At 36.9% G+C, this 18,130-nt stretch overlaps 1 protein-coding gene and 1 pseudogene across 1 annotated transcript; one reads left to right on the forward strand and one right to left on the reverse strand.

Moving 5' to 3' along the window:
- Positions 1-1,833: 1,833 nt before the first annotated feature.
- LOC118749888 lies at positions 1,834-13,851 on the reverse strand. The gene is made up of 3 exons (XM_036484660.1): positions 13,631-13,851; positions 13,192-13,449; positions 1,834-3,174 (listed from the first exon to the last, which is right to left on the reverse strand). The coding sequence occupies exon 3, from the start codon at positions 3,171-3,173 to the stop codon at positions 1,890-1,892; it is 1,284 nt and encodes a 427-aa protein (XP_036340553.1). The 5' UTR covers position 3,174; positions 13,192-13,449; positions 13,631-13,851; the 3' UTR covers positions 1,834-1,889.
- Positions 4,349-5,183, forward strand: LOC118749897 (annotated as a pseudogene).
- Positions 13,852-18,130: the final 4,279 nt, after the last annotated feature.

The raw sequence follows: 18,130 nt of genomic DNA on the forward strand, positions 1-18,130 counted from the left end.
AACCGCTGAACCGAACGGACCAAATTTTTCATCCAGTTCACGTCCCTGATTATAATCATATATTTTATAAATAAGCATTGTAAGACTTATGTTAAAAAACAAATAATTAAAAATATGAATTTAAATAATAGTGTTAAAAAAAATGTATATATATATAAAATAACCTAAATATATATATAAAATAAAATTTGAATATAATAATAATTAAATTTTACTTAAATGGAGATGAAAAAGTTTGTAACAATATGCTTTTATCAAGGATGTTTTGGTGAAATGTTAAATAAAAATTGTCTAAATGCCAGAACAAAATAAAAGACATAGGAAAAGTTAAATATGTCATGTATAATAATAAAAGCTTCCATTATAGTTGTTTTAAATGTGATGCATGCAGAGTAAATATTGTAAAAAGAAAATTTGTAATTCTTGATTTAAGAATGGTATGTGCTTAATGTGCATAAAATAAATATTTTAAAATAATATCTATCACAAATGAAAATTTTACATAATAAATAAATGGAAATAGAATATGCTTCGAATATACTTGCGAATTTAAAAAAGAGTCCAAACAGAACTTATACAGACGAACACATAGACAAGACTTTAAATGACTTATTAAATGTACGACAGAAAATAGTAAAAAAAGAAGAGGAGTATGAATTTGATTTGCTTTTAGGAAGAATAAAATTACTTTTAAAACACAAAGTTGACGAAGTTAAAACAAAAATGTCCAAATTTGATTTAGTAACTGCTTCCAAGCTGATTCCGGAATTTCAAGGGGATTATCGTGAAGTAAACAATTACCTTGGTTTAATTGAATTCTATCACGATACCTTAGAGAATGAGCAGCAGCAACAGTTATTAATTAAATTCGTTTTAGCTACAAAGCTATCAGAAAAAGTAAAAAATAAAATTCTGACAGAAGCCAAGCCTACTACATTTGAAGACTTTAAAAAACTACTCAAATAAACATATAAATCATATAAAACAACCCCAAAAATTCACAGTGAATTATCACAAACAAATCAAAAAGGTTTGAATGTGAATACTTTTGGGTCTAAAATAGAGAACTTGTTAGCATCATAAATGAATTGCAGATAAGTGAACAAGGTGAAACAAATAGAGAAATAATAGTTAAACTTAATGACCAATGAAAAACCCTGGCGACTTAATGGGTATAGACTCGATAAGTGCACCAGTGTTTTTTATTAAAAAAATAAGAAAACAAAAGCACCAGGTTTTAGTTTGAAATACAATTAAGTTTGGCGGTTTATTTAATAGGTATATTAAAATTCAAGGGGGCTTACAATATTACCTTGGTTATGAAGTGGTGTGGTGGCGGAACGTCCGTAATCGCTGGTGATTTAAATCCAATAGAATGTTTAAAGAATTAGAAACTGAAGTCGAACCCTCTAAACGGTTTGAAGAGTTCCGTTTTCAGGGGAAATTTAACGAAAGTGCACTGACAGGAAAAGTGCAGTGTTTCTTTTTGTTTCACATACGAATGTGTATGGGTGTGCATCTGTTAAATTAACATTAGGGTGGTACACCCGATAATTTAATTTAAGTATTTGATTTAGTTTGGAGGCCTAAACATACCGGCCCCTTGCTATAAGCAACGTCTCAAAGATCATTCAGCCACCACACCTTACATTTACATTTATTTACATTGTAAATTATGTTCTTTAACTTTGTGAGTTCTACCGCAGATTGGTCCTTGCCCGGGGATCTAGTCCGAACGTTCTCCGGTCCTCCTTGCAGTCTCTAGCTACGGGGAAAAAATGGAAGAAAAAACTAATAAGGAAAAAAGGTGTGGTTGATCATTTCATTGCACTTTTATTTAAATTCGGTGTGTATTCATGAATACAAAATATAAAATTTTAAATGTTTTGTCACATTTGGTAAGCTCCTGATATAATCAGCCCGAACGTGGAAGCTTGCGCCAGTAAACCGCCGATCGTTGTTGGCGGAGTGCCACATACCATGACCTGGGCGTACACATCAGCGCCGAGTGTTAGTCGAGTGGGGGTGGTCCGATAGAACTTTGGATCCGCCAGACGCATAAATTGAAACGGCGTCGCTATCGTTGGGTCGATGTTAGCCGCAGGGCTGAGTCGGTTGTATCGCGTAACTAGCCTGGCCTGAGTATTTACCCGTTCCGCAACCCCGTACTTTCCTCGCAGCACGAGGGAGCATGTTTTCGCGCGGGCGTTGCTGGCTTCGAGCTGAAGCTCCCGTGCTAGGTCCCTGTCGATGGTACTGCTGGGGGCGCAAGAGTCAATCAACGCCCGTACCAGATGAAGTCGGCCGCCTGACTCGATCCGTACAATTGCGGTTGGCGCGATGGCTACGAATGAGCGCATTATTGGTGCTGGAACCGCGATTGTTGTTAACTTCCCTGTCCGGAATCCACCCGATGGAATGCGTTGGATGGTGAGGGAGGAACGGTCGCCACGTCGGTGTCGTGCGGCTCTTATTGCTTGCCAGCGCGACGAGCGAAAAGGACGAGTTTCCGCGCCATCACGCTGGCTGCAATTACGCTTGCACCAAAATGAGCGAAAAGGACGAGTTTCCGCGTCATCTCGGTGGCCAGAATTGGTTCCGCGCCGATATGAGCGAAAAGGACTAGTTTCCGCGGCATCTCGTTGACCGCCCGTTGGCTGTGTGTGTGACAGCACTGCTGGCATGGGACTGTCTGCTTCAAGTTCGTGCAGCGGCTGTCGAAAATTGCGGGTTTTCAAGCCGCCGTCTGGTGGTGAAGGGATTATCTCTTCCCGTCTTTCCACCTCTTCTTCCTCTACCTGCTTCGCCCATGACGTCGTTTGGTCGGAAACGTGGAGCGAAATCGCTCCGTCAGAGCCGTCGTCGTTATCGGGGTGATTTTCTGTCGTTTCCCTTGGATCGCCGTAGTCTTCAATATGCAGGGAGGTATGGTGCTTTTCGTCGCAACGGTAGCATCGGTCATTGCTTCCACATATCTCTATCCGATGGAATGGCGACAAACAGTTGGGACAGTACCGATGTATCAAAATCGCCCGCAACCTTTCCTCGGCGGATTTCCCTCGGTATATGGGGCAGAGTCGTACTCCATGGTTGTTACCGCACAACCGACAGGGAATCTTAAAATGATCGACCCGTTTCTCGGTCTTAGTGCGGATGGCCGTGAAGCGAGGCATTCTGTAAAGTTAAACCCCCTTTTTATGGCCGTATGCACAATTATGGTTCATTGTGTATTTTAAACCTTAGCTGGGTGGCAAGTTAAACATATATACATACACATATTTAATTGCTAATATGATTTTCATTTCTTTTACTATTTTTATTTTATTTGATTTTTTTTTTGAGGACTAATTCCCTGCCCTGCAGGGTATAGTGGCTGAATAGTAATTCGCTTATCTCGTACAATAGGTGAGAGAATGGCTATGGTGTGTTTACCTTGGCCTCCCACCCGAAAGAATAAACAATTTCATTATTTGTTCGCATGGTGCGGAACTTCGCTGAATCGGTTAAACCGCAAGTGCTTATGAATGTGCTTGGTAATATCACAATTTAATGATTTAGTTTGATATTACTAAAATATAGGGCACGTAAAAATTGATTCACTCATGGTTTTATAAAAAGAAAATTCATATGTGCTAAGCCTTGCTTTGTTTCGAGCAAATCCAAGGGAATGAGTTGCGTAGTAGATTTTTAGTTTTGCGATCGTAGGAGAGTCCCAACCCTGGCTGCGTTGTCAACCAAGAGCGTAAATTGACATTTACGTTCTTATGTTAGAGATGTGATAGTCAACACATACGAGTATTCATATTCCGTACCGATTTAAAGGTATCCGGTACTTTCGATACTCGGTGTCGGACAAAAAAAATAATAATAATAATAGTTTTATAATATACGCACGACAGCCAAACATATGGAAGAATTTTTGATAGGTAAATCCCAATAGCGAACTTTGAGGAGATATCGTACGAACTGCACTCAAATAAATGAATCAACATATATATATATATATATATATATATATATATATTCTTTTTTTATTGTCAATACAGATTTTTTTTTTATTGTAAATACCGATTTTTTTATTCTAAATACTGATTCCACACCGCGCCTTTACGGAGTGAAGAACGAAAATTAGATAAATGCAACTCAGTAGTTATCGAAGTTTCAGTAAAGTTATGTGAACAATTATTATTCCTTTGAAAAAATGGACTGGTAAAATTATGCAACAAGTGATTTAAGTGTGCTTATATTACCAAGGTATAATGCATGGAATCGGTATCGGTTAGCAACATCGAAACTTTGGGTACCGAGTATTGCGGCAACTTTGCACATCACTATTTTTAAAATGACACTTTCATCGATGTCAATTGCAGCACATATAAGAATTTCCTGAATGACACAAGTGTTTGCGAGGCGGTAAGTTGCACATTTTTGCTTGTTGTATTTTAATTTGATAGTTTTTTGTCTTTCCTTTCAGCTCTCTTTGGAAATATTCCACCCAGAACATTCATTCACTCAAGTACGGCATATTTGACACTCATAACCGAGTTCGCCGGAAAGATGAATGGGGAATTCTTGTACGCAGAATGGAAAGTGCGGAATTTTCATATGCAGGCGATACTCGCAACACCAATTTCTCGGAAAAAGCCAACCAAGTATCGCGAAATATGCATTAATCTAATATGAAGCTTTTATTCAACCCATATTAGCTAACTAATATCTTTTCTTCTTTAAAGCGCTTTTCGTATTCCGTCTTTGCCATCTTTGACCCTACTTGGTTATAATTCATCTAAAACGTGCTACAACTTTTATATTTGGGTAATGAATACACCTAAAATAATAAAAACTTCAAGAAATCTTTCGGAATTATGCTATTGTTCTGCCCGACTTGTGGTAATATATTAATGGTTGGGATACGCACCGATTTTCAGGCAATACCTGCCCATATATATGTAATATTAAACGAAAAATTTTAACTCGAACATTTCCACGATTGAAGGAAGTTGATCATATCATGGGTGGTGCAGCCGCATTGGAAAATGTAGATTCCACCCAAGCTGAATGTCCTGCGTGCTCTCACAAAAATATTATTCTATGCAAATGCAGACCCGGTCTGCGGATGAGCCCCAATGACCACATTTTATAAGTGTTGCAATCAAATTTGTGGCCATAACTGGAGGGATTAATCCTGTTATGCGCCTTATCAAAATTAAGTCATATGCGCTTTGTTGCAAAGTTCAAAAAAACGCTTTTGGATGCCTATCTGCATCCATGGTACCTACTCCTTCTTTCGACATACTACACTAAAATGCTTCCAGCTTCACGGGGAAGGGTCTTCGACGTGCTAGACCCCAGGGCTTTAACTGTTGCTCGCCGCTATTTATTAAACGGAGATTATCGCTTTGCCTACGGGTACTGTGTATGGTCTAGCTCGTATTGCGAATAACGAGGAGGCCATAAAACGACTACAGTATATTTTGCTTAGCTGCACATCCTTCTTTGCACGAAAAACTTGTGCACCTAACCGAAAAAGGCACTTAAGCGAATTTTCTTTACTACTTCAATGAGGAAGTTATCCGAATCCCTATGAAATCAAATAATGGAAAAGCACTTATCACGTAGAAAATAATGCAGGCGAAATTTTTTTCGAATGGTTTCTTATTATTTTTATAACTACATAAATTGATAGCCATTTTCTTTGTTCTGCGATATGAGCAAAATAAATAAAAGCTTGTTAAATTAGGTAATTGTAGGGCCAGTGCAGGTAAACGTAATACTTTCTTTGATAATTGATACTAGTTGCATAATTTTTAAGGCAGGTATCGCCAATGTGCATGTATATTGAATGCATCTATCAGAGCAGTTTCCTTATAAATTTTAAAAATAATGTCTCAGATGCGCATTTTGGGGTAGGTATCTTAAATGTGCACTTAAGCATAAAGGCAGCAAAGCAAAATATACTGTATATGAAATAAGGACGAAATTGTTTTAAACCAGTTGCGATTTGTGTAAAAAATTTAGAAGGTTTTCGTCTCTATGGAAAGTCGGACCATTTAAATGATTCCGTCTTGCCTCGGACTACTGGAACTCTCACTGTTATCTTATCCCACAACAATATCTTGCGGAATGATTCAAAAGCAGAAGTACTCAGATTTTAAACATTCAACAAAGCGCGGGATATCGAACAAACAACATATTTCACGTACTGCGACAAAAGGCTCGTTGTCGTTACCATATAATAGCCGGTAGCGATTTAAAGCATTGTGGTTTACACATCAGCTAGAATACCTACGTATAAGTGCACGTACTTAATTCGCTTAGGAATCTACTCGTAATGTGTAGTATACTCGTGTATCTCAACCACTCAACTCGCCGTTCGAGACAGAAAGTACTAGAACTACTATTAAATGGTCTTAAAAGATTGGAGTACCGTGGCTAGTTCAGCGTCGACCACCAGTGCCGGAGTCATCGCTGTCAGAATATTGAATGGCACCAGCAAATCTGATCCCGGGAAACGAGAGTAGTGCATAAGTGTTGACGAAACTTTGGGGAGTGTTAACTATCTTTGCCTGGATCTAAGTTTGTGCATGCATACATATGTCAATATATTTTGTTGAGTAGGCATGGTCGAATGTACATTTCTATTGGTACCAGGAACTGGGCCATAATTTAGTTCTAATGTCTTCGAAGCTTCGAGATTCGAATTTGAGTCGAATTTTAGCTCCAAACTGGCGAATTTTCGAAATCGAACTTTGTGGTGCTGAAATTCGGATAAAAATCGATTTTTTTTTATAAACAAAAAACGAATTTCGTCTTTCTGACGCATAAAAATGTGGCTCGAATAGAACTGCTCGTCTTGTTTACTTAAGTGTGTAACGTGAAGTTCGTACAATCTCTCTTGCTCTTGTAGAGCACGAAAAATAAAGTACATTATACTTCTCAAAAGATTAGTTTCAATATACATTTTGTTAATTTTTAATTTATACAACGAAAATAGATATAAATTTTTGGATTCTTCGCTGATATATTTTGAGAAAGAAATACTTGTTATTTGTTTTTACTTTTGGTTGTGAAGATAGGCTGCGGATAATTAATCACTTCGGTGTAAGTTCAATTGATTCGGTAGCTGGAATATTTGCCATTTGAGATGTGGGATTGCGTAGGGCGTTGAGAAGTGGAATTCGCGATGGTTGTTACGACGATGTAGATGATGAGACAGAGTTGCTGGGTTATTCCTCATCCTGTTCTCTATATGGCGGCAATAAGACCAATTTTACTAATGGCCTTGTGACTTGCCCTCTTTCGGTCATGACATCCACGACTCGTACGCGGTTATCTGAACCTGGGTGTAGGTTAACGATTCTCCACTCGTTAGGTGGTAGGTTGTCCTCCTTAATAACGACGAGGTCTCCATTTTTCAAGTTGGCTTTTGGGTATTTCCACTTATTGCGCTTTTGGAGTTCCGACAGGTATTCTGTTTTCCACCTCTTGCAGAACGTATGGTGTAGAGCCTTCAGTCTTTGCCAACGATTCACAATCGACGCACGGTGTTCATCAGCGTCGATTTCAGGAGGAGCAAGAAGGTGCCCGCCGACTAAGAAGTGACCTGGAGTAAGTGGCTCTAAGTCTGAGGGTTGGTTTGAAGAGGGACTGAGGGGTCGCGAGTTGAGGCATGACTCAACTCTGCATAGAAGGGTCGTAAATTCTTCGAATGTATATTTATAGTTTGAAGCGATTTTTGTGAAGTGGCATATACAACTTTTGACTCCCGCTTTCCACAATCCACCCATGTGGGGAGCAGCGGCGGGAATGAAATGCCACGTAAGCATTTGATGGGCGTATTTTGTTATGGTGTTATTGCGGGCATCGGCCATAAAGGCTTTAAACTCTGATCTTAGCGATCGCGAAGCTCCGACAAAGTTGATACCGTTGTCGGAGTAAACATTTTTTGGGCAACCTCGCCTCCCCACGAATCTTGCAAATGCTGCCAAGAATGATTGTGTGCTTAAATCAGAGGTGGCTTCCAGATGGATCGCCTTGGTTGCAAAGCACACAAACAGACATACATACCCCTTAGACACCCTGCAACCACGTCCGTTGTAGTCCTTTATGTCGAAAAGTCCGGTGAAGTCGACACCTTTGTTAGTAAACGCGCGTGAAAATGTGGTGCGTTCTTTAGGAAGAATACCCATAAGCTGCGTTTGCGACCGTTTTCGGTAGATCGTACAGATCTTACAGTTGTGAATTGTCGATTTGATCATATTCTGGACTCGAGGTATCCAATATTGCGTTCTAATCAAGCGCAATATAAGCTGATTCTCACCATGCAGTGACACTTTGTGAACGAACTGGATTATAAGACGAGACAAGTTGCTATTATATGGAAGGATAATTGGGTGGCGCTCGTTATAAGCGAGATCTAAAGATTTTCCAAGGCGACCACCTGTCCTAATTATATTTTCCTTGTCGATGTATGGGTTCAGGGACAAGATTTCACTTTTTGGACTTATTAATTTTGCCGATCTCAGTGATGAGTACTCCTGACCATAATGCTGCTTCTGGCAGATAATTATTAAGCGTTGAGTCGTTGCTTTGATTTCATCAGCTGAAATCGAACAAGATTCCGCTAGAAATGAAGCTCTAGTGTTACGGCGAGTTCTTTGGGAGAATCTCAGTACGTATGATAGAACTCTCAAAGCTCTCGGTAGATCGGAAAATCTTTCAAGAATATCAGTACTAATATCGACTGCCGTGGTCGCATTAACCTGTACCATTTTTTGTTCTAACTGTGTCTTATGGTCCTTTTCCTGTGTGGGCCATTGTGTTCTTTCTTCTTGAAACGAAGAAGGACCCTCCCACCACAAGGAACAGGTTACCAATTCTTGCGCACTAATACCCCTGCTAGCTAAATCTGATGGATTTGATGCTGAATCCACATGGAGCCAATTTTGGCTTCCAACTTTCTCAATGATTTTTGTTACGCGATGGGCAACAAATGTTGACCATGAGCAGGGAGGTTTTCGAATCCAGGCTAGGACAATAGTCTAATCTGTCCACAGATGTGTGGTAAACTGGCCTAAAGTGAGATTGCTAACGATCGATTCAACAAGTTCTGCAAGCAGAACAGCACCGCACAGCTCCAATCGTGGTAACGAAATAGTTTTGACCGGTGCCACTCTGGACTTAGAAGATTGACAAATACCTTTTCCGCTTTTTGAACCCGAAGGAAAATAGTGGCTGGGTATGCCTTTTCTGAGGCATCGCAGAAGCCATGAAGTTCTATTTTATCTGTAGGAGAAAAGTATACCCAACGAGGAATACGAATTTTGTCGATGTGGCAGTAGCTCTCTACAAAGTTTTGCCAACGATCGGACGATGCAGTTGAGACAATTTCGTCCCAACCTGTTCCTTCTAACCAAATGCCTTGCATTATAATTTTTGCTGTAACTACATGTGGCGCGAGCCATCCTAATGGGTCAAATAATTTTGCAATAGCCGAAAGTATTGCTCTTTTTGTAAAGCGAACCTCAGTCTCCAATGGCTTGGCAGTAAAAGAAAACTTATCAGAATGGGCGTTCCATCTGATGCCCAACGCCTTGACGGTACTGGTGACCTCAAAATCCAAAAAATCCTCGTTTAGAAGGTGTGATTTGGGTCATCCATTGTAAAACCATTGGTGTGTCCTCCTGCTAAATCATCGTCGACATACATACATTTTTTCAATATATCTGAAGCTACAGGATATAAACTGTCTACATCGTCAGCTAATTGACGTAGGGTTCTAATTGCTAAGTAAGGTGCGCAAGTAACACCGAAGGTAACCGTGTTCAGTTCATATAAATTAATTGGTTCGCTTGAGCTTTTTCGGAAAACAATACGTTGATATTTGGTTTGATCAGGGTTTAATAAAATTTGGCGATACATCTTTTCGAGGTCGCTGTTAAACACATATTGAAATAGTCTCCACCGTAATATTAAAATTGTCAAGTCACTTTGCAGGACTGGATCTGGGTGGAGGATGTCGTTGAGACTGACTCCGTTTGCAGTCGGACACGATGCGTTAAAGACTACTCGCATTTTTGTGGTAGTGCTTTCCTCTTTCCTGACAGCATGATGAGGTAGGAAGTAATTCTCACATTCGTCTCCAGGAATATGTTCAGGAATCCGAGTCATGTGTCCCAAAGTCTCGTATTCAGACAAGACCCTATTGTATTCTGTTTGTAAAGGCGAATCCTTTGCTAAACGCGTTTCAAATCGAAAAAATTGTGAGCAAGCGATCTTAAGTGACGGTCCTAATCGTACGTTATTTGGAAAATCCTGTTTGAACGGCAATGACACAATATATTTGCCTTCTTTATTCCGTTTAGTCGTGCTTTTATAAAGTTCCTCGCAATAGGTTTCATCTATGTTGTAGGTCTTATTTCTTGGGATATCTTCCAATTTCCAAAAGGACGCTAAACGTTTGTTTAAATTTATTTCGCTAAAAAATGATACGCACTTATTCGCTGGGGTACTTGTGTCAGTTTGACCGGTGAGAATCCAGCCGAAGACGGTTTTCTGAGCAAGAAGAGTTCCCAGTACGTCTTTCCTGATACCGCCTAGCATTATTTGTGCGTAAACGTCTCCACCGAAGACAAGATCAACTTGCTCACTTACAAAAAATCTCTTGTCTGCTAAAACTAAATCTGGAAACGCTTGCTTAGTCCTAGAATCGATTTGGCAAGTCGGCAGATTTCCAGTTAATTGTGGTAATACCAACACGGTGGTATCTATATTGATCAATGGGCCAATTTGTGACCGCAGTTGTATGAAACACGCCTCTTTTACTTGAGCTGAGACCGTATTGTTTATTCCAGATACTTGAGCTTGTATCCTCCTCGAGGGCAGATTAATCCTACGCTTAAGTGTTTCAGTAATGAAAGAGCACTCCGATCCGGAATCTATTAGTGCGCGGGCCGAAAAATTTGTATTATTAAAATATATATTGACTCGGGCGGTCCCTAATAGAATTCCTTTGTTGGTATTAGCAAAGCAGGATTGGACATTTTGGGTTGGTCCTTTGTTTGCTTTGCTAGCATCATGTCTTGCCTGGGCTTGAGCAGAAGTTGTCGCGATGTTCTCTGACCCATCGGTTTGTTTGATGCCTTTGGTTCATAGTTGCTTTTGGCTGAAATGCTTGAATGTGAAGGAGCGTGTGGTGTCTTTGGTGACAGATGCTGCAATTAAATGAGCATGTACACCTAGTCACAGTATGTCCAGATGATAAGCAATTCAAGCAACCATGATTATTTTTAATGAAGGCGATTCTGTCTGCCGTTGTTATTTTGAGAAATTTTTGGCATTTTGACAGTTAGTGATTATTGCCTTTACAAAATTTGCACAGGGTCTTGGCTACGGTTGCTTGGTAGGCCCCATGCCTTTTCTGAGTTTCATTGTTTTTGCTATTTTGGGGCTTTGAAAATCGAGGGTGTTTTACAGCTTTAATATCTGATATTGTTTCAAGTGTTTGAAACCTATTAGAGAGGAATTTATCCATATCCTTCCACTTGGAAATTTCGGTTTTATTTTCAATTGTTTATTCCCAAAGAGCCAACATACTCTCTGGCGATTTCGTAGAGCAGAGATATGTAACTATGGCGTCCCAATTGGATACGTCAATTTGATGACATCGCAAAGCCGATAAACAATTATTAATATTTCGTTGTAACTTTTTTAATGAGGTACCGCACTCACTTTCTACTGACTCTAGGTTAAAAAGAATCTGTATCTGCGAATTCACTAGAATGCGTTTATTCCCGAACCTATCACATAGGTTTTTCCATGCAGTATTGAAGCCCTCGTTTGTAACATCACATTTGCTAACTATCTCTTTGGCCTCCCCCTGAGTTTACTGGTTCAAAAGAAACAACTTTTCTACAGGAGTGAGGCGCTTATTATTGATATAAATGGCCGTAAACATGTCACGGAATGTAGGCCACGAGAGATAATCGCCTTTGAACACATCCGTATCACACGGTGGAAGATGGATGTTGTGTTCTCTGGCCGACATATCCTCGGTATCTTTGTCACTTTTGACGAGCTTCGCATGGAGTTCTGCCATGTTCGACATGCAGCGCAGATAAGTAGAATAGGTACTTTTATACTTAGCCTTCACTGAGGCTGATTTTGCTTCTACCGCACCTGAACTTAAATACTCTTCGTACGCTATCTTTGCTTTCCTCCACATGGCTTTCAGTTCCTTTTGCTGGATGGCAAGAGTGTATTTTGTGTGCTCTGTTTCAGTCATGCTATTGCAGTCGGCCTCAAACTCAGGCACAACATCAGCTAATCGGATAAATGTTTCAATTTTTAAGATGCTCATGAAAATAAGTTACGAGAGGACTACGAAAATGATAACTTTCCCAAAGTTTTAAGCGAATAAGCCACCACAATCAAATAAGTTAACACTGCAATTTAGGTGCAATTTCGCACGGATAGCAAATTATTTATTAAATACCAAGCGTAATATATGTATGTAAATATATGTATTTATGTATACTCGCGTACACTAATGAAAATCTTCTAAGATTACAGGAACTGATACTCGCCACCCAACTCTCAGCGAAATATTTGTATATAAATGTGAAATAATTCAACTGTGCTACGCAGATATTATTTTTGTCGATTAATCGTTCAAAGTGATCTTGTGGATGCAGAATTGCAGAAGTTAAAAAGTGTCCCAATGAGAAACCAAATGTATGTAACAAGTGCAGTCACAAGTGATTTGACCAATTAACAAATGCTTGCAACACGATTGTTTGAAAATATTGAAAGCTAACTCGATGTGAAAAATAATAAAATCGATGCTTTGCAAATTTGAATAAGTGATTTTGAAAACACGAAATTAAATATAATTTAAAAAAAAACTTGTAAAAAGTGTGCTCGCTATAAATTAAGGTTACACTAACAACTGAGGTGGTGTTAAGCACAGAAAAATTTACTGTAACCCACACTTGTGTATTGCTGCAGATATTTCTTCACAACGTTATTTACTAATTAAGTGCGAAAGAACACAAAAAGTGATATCAATGCACTGATGATTTCCACAAGATCACTCGGGATAATTTTGGATCTGCGCAGGTTTTTGGTATTTTAAATATTTTCCGTATTGCGTATACGAGAATGTGCAAGAAATTTGAAATGTCAACCACATACCTTTGAAAATCCTGAATGTTTTTTAATGTGGTACTGGTGATTAATTTGGGTGTTGTGTACTGTGTGGACTTATGGTAACTTCACGCTAGTGTTTGTGGCAATTCTCCAGTTGTTGCTGGCGGACGGTTGTATGCGCAGATGTAATAATCTGGAGATTTGTGACCGCAAGTGACCCTTGACCGCTGGTATATTCAAAGAATGGCGCCTTTGTTTAGCTGCAGAGGACTGTATTTGCTTTGCTCTGGTTAATTATAGTTCCTGGCGAAGATGGACCATGAAAAACCCTGGCGACTTAATGGGTATAGACTCGATAACTGCACCAGTGTTTTTTATTGAAAAAATAAGAAAACAAAAGCACCAGGTTTTAGTTTGAAATACAATTAAGTTTGGCGGTTTATTTAATAGGTATATTAAAATTCAAGGGGGCTTACAATATTACCTTGGTTATGAAGTGGTGTGGTGGCGGAACGTCCGTAATCGCTGGTGATTAAAATCCAATAGAAAGTTTAAAGAATTAGAAACTGAAGTCGAACCCTATAAACGGTTTGAAGAGTTCCGTTTTCAGGGGAAATTTAACGAAAGTGCACTGACAGGAAAAGTGCAGTTTTTCTTTTTGTTTCACATACGAATGTGTATGGATGTGCATCTGTTAAATTAACATTAGGGTGGTACACCCGATAATTTAATTTAAGTATTTGATTTAGCGTGGAGGCCTAAACAACCAAATTGGTTTGACAACTTTCAAGAATGGTTTAGAAGAGCCATTTAAATCAGTAGTTTTGGCGGCAAGACCAACAAAACTATCTGACGCGATTAAAATAGCTTTAGAAGTAGAAACAAAACCTAATCAGAATAATTTTGTACATGTAGCCACAAGAAATAGAATTACAGGTCCTATAATAATAATAGAAATTTTAATAATGATAGAGAACAGAGACATAATGAACATGGCACTAGAAACTCAAATAATAATTACAGTAGGAATTTCAACCATAATAGAAATAACACTAGTAATAGAGGGTTTAATAATAACAGAGGAGGAAGTAATAACTATGGTAGAAATAATAGAAATAATAACCAAGGAAACAGAGGTTATCATAATAACAATAGAGATGGCAACCAGGGAAACGGGGGTACCCCCTGTGGCGGAAAACCGGGGAGTACTCAACAAAGAAAGTAATTAGTGTAAGTAAAAATGAAGAATTTTCAAATTATATTGGAGTTAAAATAGGTAATAACGTTATATCATTATTAATTGATACAGGTGCAGATATATCATTATTAAAAGAAAATTTAGCCAATGGTTATATAGATAAAAGTGACATTTGTCAAATAAGCGGAATAAATGGGGGAATGACAAACTCGTTAGGAGTTGCAAAAATGAAGCTATTATGGGAAGATAAGGAAATAGTGCATAAATTTAACATAATGTTAGAAAATTCAAATTTATTAGCAGATGGAATATTAGGTAGAGATTTCTTAACAGAGCGTAGCTGTAAGATTGATTATGAAACGTATACACTAACAATATCGCAAGTTGATGATGATGATCTGATAATGCCAATGAATATGCAAACGAAAACAGTTAAAAACATAAAAATATCTCCAAGAACAGAAACAGTAATAGCTGTAGATATTGATGTAGATGAAGAAAGCGTAATATGTGGGAAAGAAATAAGAAAATGGATATTTGTTGCAAATACCATTATTCCATCAGAAGGAATAAAGCATATACAATTTTTGAATACAACTGAAAAGGAAGTAAATATATCAAAAATAACACTAGGTATAGATAAACTTAAAAATTGTGATACACTACATTTCAAAAATACTCTTTAACCGATGAAAGCAGGTTCCAGAAAATTCAAAAAGAAATTCAAATAGATAAGCTAGATAAGGAAGCAAAAGCTTCAATATTAGAAATCTGTAAAGATCATCAAAACATTTTTCATTTAGATGGAGAAATTTTAACAAAAAATAATTTTTATGAGCAAAAAATTGGAACAACGGACAAAATACCAGTTTACATTAAAAACTATCGAATACCACACTCCAGTTTACAAGAAATAGAAAAACAAGTTGACAAACTATTAGCTGAAGACATAGTTGAACCTTCCGTTAGCCCATACAATTCACCCTTGTTAATAGTACCAAAGAAGAGCGCGGGGGAAGAGAAAAAATGGAGACTAGTAGTTGATTATAGATCTTTGAATAAAAAAGTTATAGATGACAAATTTCCATTAACCAGGTTAGAAGATGTACTTGATAAATTAGGTAAAGCGAAGTATTTTTCGACTTTAGATATGACAAGTTCATTTCATCAAATTCCACTACATCCAAAATCAAGGCCATTAACAGCCTTCTCAACAGATTCAGGTCATTTCCAATTTAAACGTTTGCCTTTCGGTTTGAAAATCTAAACAAATAGTTTTCAAAGATTGCTTTCAATTGCACCTAGTGGTTTACAAGCATCAGCATTTTTATACGTTGATGATATAATAGTTTTTGGAGCTAGTTTAAAAGAACACAATAGGAATCTTGTAGAAGTTTTTAAAAGGTTACGTAAATATAATTTAAAATTGAATCCAGGAAAATGTAATTTCTTGAGACCTGAGGTAGTTTACCTTGGACAGTTAATCACAGATAAAGGTGTGACTACTGACCCTAGCAAATATTCAGTAATAAAAGATTACCTAACACCAACAGATTCTGACGAAGTACGCAGATTTGTAGCTTTTTGTAACTACTACAGACGTTTTATTCAGCACTTTGCTGACATAGCAAAACCATTAAATCAATTATTAAAGAAAAATATGATTTTTAGGTGGTCACAAAATTGTCAGAGTTCATTTGAACTTTTGAAAGAAAAACTTATGTCGCCACCAGTACTAAGTTACCCAGATTTTTCAAAACCTTTTGTTTTGACAACAGACGCTTCAAATTATGCACTGGGAGCTGTACTTTCTCAAGGAGAAATCGGTAGTGATAAACCCATAGCATTTTCTAGAAAATCGTTAAATAAATATGAAATAAACAAAGCGATAATAGAAAAAGAGTTGCTAGCCATTCATTGGGGAATAAATCATTTCAGACCATATTTGTATGGTAAAAGATTTATAGTGTATACAGATCATAGACCATTAGTTAGTTTATTTACCCATAAGAACCCATCATCTAAATTAACTAGGATAAGAATAGATTTAATGGATTATGATTTTGACATTATATTTAAGCAAGGTAAAATGAATACCAACGCCGATGCGTTGTCAAGAATAGTTTTAAACTCAGAGAAATTAAAAGACATGGTACCAACAAATAATATTAATGTGTTAACACGAGGAATGAAAAATAAATTTACAGATAATAAAGAAGAAGAAACACCCGCGGACACTTTACCATTGGAGACTGATCATCTTCATATATGGGAGTGTATTTCAATATCTGATATTAGAGGGGTAAAAAAGTTAAATTTTGAGAATAAAGATAAAATTAAAACTGGCCAAAAAATTAAGTTTAATGAATTTAAAAATTTAGATACAATCATAAGACATTATCAGAGTTAAAATTGATTTTGAAAAAATTGTTATCTCACGCAAAGCATGAACACATTAGTAAACTAGCGCTAGCGAATGATGATGAAATATTTAAAAAGATATCTATTCATAGATTTAAAGAAATTTTTAATGAAACACAAGAAAATGAATTCGAAGATTGTCTAGACATACTATTATATACTCCTCCGAAAAGAATAGAAAATGAGCAAGAAATGAAAGAATTAATAGAAAGATACCATGACTCAAAACCAGCAGGCCATTGCGGCATAAGACGATGCATAGGAAAACTCAAACAAAAATATGTGTGGAAAGGCATGAATAAAATGGTTAAAGACCATATTAACAAATGTAAAATCTGTAACGAGGTAAAAATTATTAAATATACAAAAGAAAAGTTGACAATAACAGAGACACCAAATACATCATTTAATGTTGTAACAATAGATACAGTTGGTCCTCTTAGACCATCCAATACATACAGATATATACTAACAATTCAATGCGAACTTACAAAATTTTTAGAAGCGTTTCCTTTGATAACAAAAGACGCAGTGAGTGTAGCAAAAATAATAGTAGAAAAGTTTATTTTAAAATATGGTTGTTTTAGGAAATTAAAAACAGACAAAGGTACTGAATTTACGAACGAATTATTGACAAATATCTGTAAACTAATGAACATAGACAAAGTAACATCAACACCATACCATCATGAAACTTTAGGTACAGTTGAAAGAAACCATAGAGTTTTAAGTGACTTCTTAATGACAATGGACGGACAGGATAACTGGGATGAACTATTACCATACTACACATACTCGTACAACACCACTACCCATAGCATACACCATTTGAATTAGTATACGGTAAATTATGCTCTTTACCTTGTGAAATTATTAAAAGCAAATAATCATTCTTCAATTTAGACAATTATATAAATGAATTCAAAATTAAACTAAGATATGCACAGATAATCAAGCACAAGAAAATTTGTTAAAAAATAAACAACATAACTACAATACACAAAAATATATTAACAAACCAAAATTTAAAACAGGAGACTACGTATATTTAAAAGTAGGAAATAAGAAAAAATTAGATAAACCTTTTAAAGGTCCTTTTAAAATTATATCACAAAACGGATCTAACAGTACTATAATTATGGACAATGTAGAAAAAGAAGTACACAATAATAATTTAATAAAAGCTAGAAATATGTAAAAGTATATAAACATATTTAAAATTATAATATAAAAAAAAGTTTGTCAATTATGATTACAAAATCATTTTTTTTATAGGGTAAGGGTGTTGTGTGTCTACAAATAATTAGTAAGTAACGTCAGTAATGTAAACACACATGTGACTGCAATATTATATAATAACTAGAG

Source organism: Rhagoletis pomonella, unplaced genomic scaffold (assembly GCF_013731165.1).
Source record: "Rhagoletis pomonella isolate Grant_MI unplaced genomic scaffold, Rhpom_1.0 Rhpom_scaffold_00001, whole genome shotgun sequence".
In the NCBI taxonomy this organism is placed as follows: domain Eukaryota; kingdom Metazoa; phylum Arthropoda; class Insecta; order Diptera; family Tephritidae; genus Rhagoletis; species Rhagoletis pomonella.

What these genes read in the sequence shown, in the direction of transcription:
- LOC118749888 (XM_036484660.1), bottom strand. Translation starts at nt 3,173, where the DNA reads ATGCCTCGCTTCACGGCCATCCGCACTAAGACCGAGAAACGGGTCGAT.